General features: G+C 48.5%; 1 protein-coding gene across 1 annotated transcript; it reads right to left on the reverse strand.

Moving 5' to 3' along the window:
* Positions 1 to 4,630: 4,630 nt before the first annotated feature.
* LOC119306599 (zinc finger protein ZAT11-like) lies at positions 4,631 to 5,250 on the reverse strand. The gene has a single exon (XM_037582778.1). The coding sequence runs from the start codon at positions 5,133 to 5,135 to the stop codon at positions 4,722 to 4,724; it is 414 nt and encodes a 137-aa protein (XP_037438675.1). The 5' UTR covers positions 5,136 to 5,250; the 3' UTR covers positions 4,631 to 4,721.
* Positions 5,251 to 6,281: the final 1,031 nt, after the last annotated feature.

Genomic DNA, 6,281 nt, shown 5'->3' on the forward strand with positions numbered 1-6,281 from the left:
ACCACGGCCAAGACCTTCACCACGGCCTCTACCACCACCACGGCCAAGACCATCACCACGGCCAAGACCACCACCACGGCCTCTTCTAAGACCAAGATGACTCCCTCTTTGTTGCCTAGTTCCTCGTTGGCTTGTTTGATTTGAGTGGTTTGGCACTCCACCACTTGTTTTGACTTGGTTGGCTACCCCTTGGTTCACTTGGTTGGCTATCATTTGTTTGGCTTGTGCTTGCACCATTTTTCTTTGATCTCTTTCTTGGTTTGGGACAAGTTCTTGTGTTGTGTCCCCCATTACTGCAGCCCCCACAACGGGATTGCTCACGAGGCTCTTGGAATTGGCCGGTGCCGTATTCTCCACCACCACGACGGCCCCATCCGTCCATGTCGTCTTCCCGTCTAACAATCTTCAATTCCGGGTCCGGCCATAGTTGAACTCCATGATACTCCGGCCATTGTGATTGGTCCAAGTATGGCTGGAACCGTGGAGTCCATGTATTCTTTACCGCCATGATTGAGAACTTGGACTCCCTCACGGTAAGAGGGTGATTGACGTCCACATTCCTAACCCGGGATGCATTTAACAAGTGCGAGCATGGGAGATGAAGCAAAGACGGCCTCATGCAGCTGCAATCACACCGTGTTAGGGAGACCTTGAAAGCCCGGCCTCCGTGTTGGCGGCCATCGTTTGTGGTTCCTCCGGGCTCTTTCACCTCATACTTCCACTCGTTGTCGTCATATAGTACAGCTTCTTCAGAGTCTGCCTTTCGTGATTGAAATTCCAACCATTCTTCAACCTTTGGTGGGAAATTGTACTTGTGCTTATCCTTGTTCTCACCAGCAATCTGCTTATCAGTCTCCATTGAGTGCTTTAAAAAGTATTCATTCAACTTGTCAAATGTGTATTGAACTATTGCCGTCACGGGTAATGCACGTACACCCTTGAGCACCTTATTGAAGCATTCTGCCATATTGCTTGTCATTTGACCGTACCTCCGGCCATCTTCATCGAAAGCACGTGCCCACATATTCCTTTTGGCAATGTTCTTATTCAGAAACTCCTGACCGCCGGGGTCAAGTTTCTTGTGTCTGAGCAATGCATTGAACAATGTGGAAAACCACTTGTTGGTGAAAGCGAGACAACAATCCTGAAGATCATCGGCCAACTCCTTGATACCACATGCCCTATAGAAGTTTGCACAAAAGTGCCTCATGCACCATCGATGATGCAACTTTGTATGTCCGGGAATGTCAACCACCACCGCATTCAGAATTCCAGGATGGCGATCCGATATGACACAAATTTCCCTTTCAGCAAGTAATACCCTTGTTCTCAGTTGACGCAAGAACCACTCCCAATTATCATTGTTCTCCACCTCAACCAAAGCGAAAGCCAAAGGCAACACCCGGTTATTGGCATCACTTGCTATTGCAACCAATAAAGTGCCCTTGTATTGTCCGGTCAAGAACGTGCCATCAATGGCGATGACGGGCCGACAATGCTCAAAAGCCCTCACGCATTGCTCAAACGCCCAAAATGCACGGCCAAATACTCGGACGGTCCTCCCGTTATGAATCAATGTTTGGTGCCCATGAGGCTCAACCACGTGAACCATGCCTGGGTTTGTGGCGGCCATAGCTAACAACAACCTAGGGAGTCGGTTGTATGCTTCCTCCCAATTGCCATACAACATCTTGAATGCGGCTTGCTTCGCCTTCCATGCCTTGCCGTACTTCACCTTGTAATGAAAGATGGCTTTCACAAGGTCAATGACACTCTTGATGCTCATTGTTGGAAGTGTGGATATTTGGTTGGACAGCCTGTAAGCAATGAACTCGGACGTGAGTTGTCTATGTTGTTGGTACACAAGCTTGCCATCCGCATTCTTGTGCCGGTACATGTGAGTTGGTAGACAACTCACTATGCGCCAAGTGGGACCTCCTTTCCATGGCCTTGCACGCACAATCCATGGACATGTTGGCACTTCACATTTGACCGTGTAACGCACATTCACGTCCGAGTTGGCCACTTTATGTGGACGATAATGTGTAACCGAGTAGTTGTCGAGCCACATCTTCAATTCCAAGAAGGATTGAAACTCACAACCGGGATATATCCCGTTCTCGCCGTCTTCCAAATCACGGTGAGAACTTGGCCTAGATCCAAGAGATATGCATTTTCCACCATCCACAACGGCTTCATCCGCGAGACTAAGATCCTTGAACAATGGTGTCTTGTGATCCCGCCCGAATACCTTCTTGAATGCTTCGGCCTCCTTCGGTGTGAACCCCTCCTCATCAACTTCTTCATCAGGACCATCGTCATCCGAGTCCGATGCATATGCACGGGAAAAAGGGATGGATTGGTCCATTGTCTCTTGCACATGATATTGGTCGAGATCACCCACATTGTTGTCATGGAGGTCAACTTCGTTGTCATCCTCCTCGTACTCATCATTCTCCTCTTCAAAACCTTCATTTTGGTTGTTTGGAGTCGGGCTCAATGTTGGCCAATCTTCTTGCGTGAATTGAGGTTCACTCATTTGATCTTGGTTCATGGGTGGGGGAGTGCTAGCAACCAACGTGGAGGGGTTCCGGTTCAAGTCTAAATTCAAAGTAGACTCAACCTTCTTGGAGGCAAATAACTCAAGAGCCTTGTCTAGAGATTCGGCAACCGTCTCCTTGTATGCAACCCAACGTTGCTCGGAGTTCACACGCATTGTCTTCCAACGGATGTGCATTCCTAAACCAACATTATGCCTTCCCTCGAACTCAACAACGTCACTTGGGTCCATCCAATTCAAATCTTTCCTCACTTGTTTCAAAAGCTCCGCATAGCTAGGACTACTCTCAAACACCATGTCAAGCTCATCCGGTTCCGTCTCAACATTGCCTTTCAAAAAGGCCTCTTTATCCACATGATGAACATAAACACATGTTCTCCCCATCCCTACAATAATCAAAAACACACATATATCAAGTAAATACTTAATAAAAATATTTGCACACATATGCCCTAACATATATATGAATTAATAACCCTAACCCCCACATAACAATAACCACAACCCTAACACCAACATAACCCTAACACCAACATCAAACACACATAACCCTAACCCTAGCATACTATGGAAGCCTAAACAACCCAAATTAGCAAAGAAATATAACATCATTCAACACAAATTTCCAAATCCTATCAAAATCTAGGGTTTCCCCAAACTAGCAAGATTTGAGCAAATGTGACAATTCCTATGGATGAAAACGAGGGGATCGGAGGAGATTACCTTAAGGGAGGGGTTGGCTTCGAAATCCACGGTCAAATACTCCGGATTTGCAAGATTTGAGAAGGATTTGAGAGGGGGGAGAGGGGAAGAGAGGAGGGCCGCAAGTCTAAGGGTTTGGGTCGGGTGGGGGTGTGTGGGGTGGGGGTGGAAGGGGAGAGAGGGTTTGGGCCGTTGTTATAGGTCACCAACCACCTAGCATACAGTCTTCATCGCATCCCATACATCCTTCCGCCAAAGCTTCAAGACCTCCAATCGTAGCCTCCATTACTTTCTCCATGTCTATCAACGCATTGGGAATCTTCGACTTAGACATGTCCACCGATAAGAAAGTGAAGCTTCGTGTCACGCCCTAATAAGGTCGTGATGGCTAATAATATGATCGCACGATCAGAGCATTTCCGATCTCGATATGGAGGAGCGACATACGCCTATCCGTAGAGATCTCTGGCGGGAAGACAGGAACTCGTGAGTGGCCAGATCGAAGAGGTCAACATATGACGGGAAGACGAATTGGCGGACAAAAAGCGCTAGGACCAAACCACCAATGCCACGCCTCTAACTCCACCAACCGACGGCCACGACGGAGTCGGTTGCCCGTGGCCCACGCCGCCCTCAGCCTGCCTCGCTTGAGCAGTCAGATCAGCCTGAGCTACCGCCAGACCGCAGTACCTGGCGACCACGGCCGCTCAGCAAGCACACCACCTTGACGTCTGACACGATATAGAAAAGGTAAATACATCATGTAAGCATTGTATAAGACAACAAAAGTACAAGAACAAATCTACCATAAAAAAAGTGGCCCGTTTCTCTTGAAGTTTAACCACCACATGAATAGATCATCTCACACCCACTCCAACACGATTCATTCATAGTGCACCCTGTTTCGGGACTACAGCTAATTAGGGGCATAGACCGGGCTGGATTGTGAATTTATGATCGAATCAATTGAGAATATGCGAACCAACCTGTTGTTGGATGGTTAGGAGGACGGTGATATTCTCGGCCTATCAGGTTTCAAGTCCCACTGCTCGGATTTATTCTTGCTTTTTTACAGGATATCCGGGAGACGTTCCCGTCGACCATGAGACACCTACGGTGACTTCCTCGAATTTCAAAATGAAATGCCGCATCAGTCTCTCGGAGATGCTCGTAGAGGTATGGTGTGCATGTGTGCATCATAAGGGTGAGTGTATACGTGTATCCATGATTGCTTGCGTTTGTACTTTGTTAAAAAAAGAATCAATAGAGAATAGTTCAGTTGGAACAACATAAACGAACGAATCCATTTACATAATCTCTGAGGAAGTCACACTTGTATATGTACACATATAAAGGAATGAACCAACCAATGGTTAACACCTAACTACTACGAGTGTGCACGCATAAGCATGCCGGAAACTCTGCATCTGCACTAAAGTCTAGAACTACTGAGATCAGTCTAGACAAACAGCTCGAGCAGAACCGGCGGCGCCTGCGTCCCCTCCTCGCGGTGCCGGCGCATGTGGCCGCCGAGCGCCTGCCCCGTCTCAAACCCTTGGCCGCAGATGTGGCACTGGTGCGCCTGCTTCTGATCCTTAGTGTTCTTGGGCTTGACGGAGTAGTACTGATCGCCGGTGGTGAGGGCGAGCGCGAGCCCGTGGCGGCCGCGCAGGTGGCTAGTCCGGTGGCCGCCCAGCGCCTGGAACGACGGGAACGAGCGGCCGCACGTCTTGCACACGAACTGATCCCCACCGGCGGCGGCGGCGGTGCGGCGCATCTTCTTGCTGCGGTCAGCGACGGCACCGAGGCAGAGCGAGAGGGCGAGGGACACGGCATGCTGGTTGGCCAGTTCATCTCTCTGGTGCTTGGTCATTGCGAGTCGAAGAACAGGGACCCTGTGGCGTGGAGCCGAGGAATCTGTGGGAAACGATCGACTACTGGGAGCGGGAAGGATCTAGCTAGGCACACAGGATGGGTTCAAAAGAAAGCTGAAGCTGTTGTGATGCCGTTGGTGTCGGGTGTGTACATGGTTGGTGTTTATATACTGGAGTCTAGAGGGGGCAGGTCGATAGCAGCCAGGTGGTCGCATGTGCCCCACGTCGGGGTTGACGTTGCCACCGGCCGGCGACTCGGCTGTCCATATCGTTTTGCTTGCCTTGTACTCACTTACTACTAGTACTACTAGTAGTGGGAGCCGGGACCGTATAGGACGCGCAGTTTGACGTGTACGTACGTGTGAGCTGGCCTCATCCATCCATACGGCTGTCGGACGGACGGAAAGGCCCGCGAAACGGCATGGAAGAAGCTAGGAGCTCACGGTGTCATATACGGTGCGAAGCCCAGAAGTAGGGTTCACCAACCGGCTCACATGTCAAGAGTCAAGAGTCAAGAGTCAGGACAGAAAGTCTCGTTCCCCAAGAATAAAAAGCTCTTCGCGAACAAACTCTAGACAAACAGACGGTGGATCCAACCTTTCCAGATTCGGCTTACTTAGGCTGGTCATAGTAGGGAGTAACTTAGACTAGTGTCATATGCATGACACTAGTCTAAGTTACTACTTTCATAATGCAAAGTAACATAATGATAGTGTAATAGATGGCTTCATTTATTATCTTGTAGACTCATCTTGTCTTGGGAAGCGCTATGTTACAGTAACATATTATGTTACCACCTCACATTAAATACTTGCCACACAAGCAAATTTTTTTTGAAGTGCGTTATGTTACTAGCTAAATTACTCCCGCTATGACTAGCCTTAACTTGGTTGATCGGTCGTGTTGGCATGGTTTGTACTCCCTCCGTTTAGGTTTATTAGTTCTCTTTCATTTTAAACCTAAGTTTTACCATGAATTTAATTAATAAAGTATAAACTATATGTCACGAAATTACACCATAGACAAACAGACCGTGGGTCCAACCTTACCAGATTTGGTTTACTTAACTTGGTTGATTAGTCGTGTTCTCCACTCATCTAGTGCCATGGTTTGTACGCCGGTTTGTTCGCCACACACTCTCTCTC

Source organism: Triticum dicoccoides, chromosome 5B, assembly GCF_002162155.2.
Source record: "Triticum dicoccoides isolate Atlit2015 ecotype Zavitan chromosome 5B, WEW_v2.0, whole genome shotgun sequence".
Lineage (NCBI taxonomy): Eukaryota > Viridiplantae > Streptophyta > Magnoliopsida > Poales > Poaceae > Triticum > Triticum dicoccoides.

Excerpts from the sequence above, each read along its gene's own strand:
- LOC119306599 (XM_037582778.1), bottom strand. The coding sequence starts at position 5,135 with ATGACCAAGCACCAGAGAGATGAACTGGCCAACCAGCATGCCGTGTCC.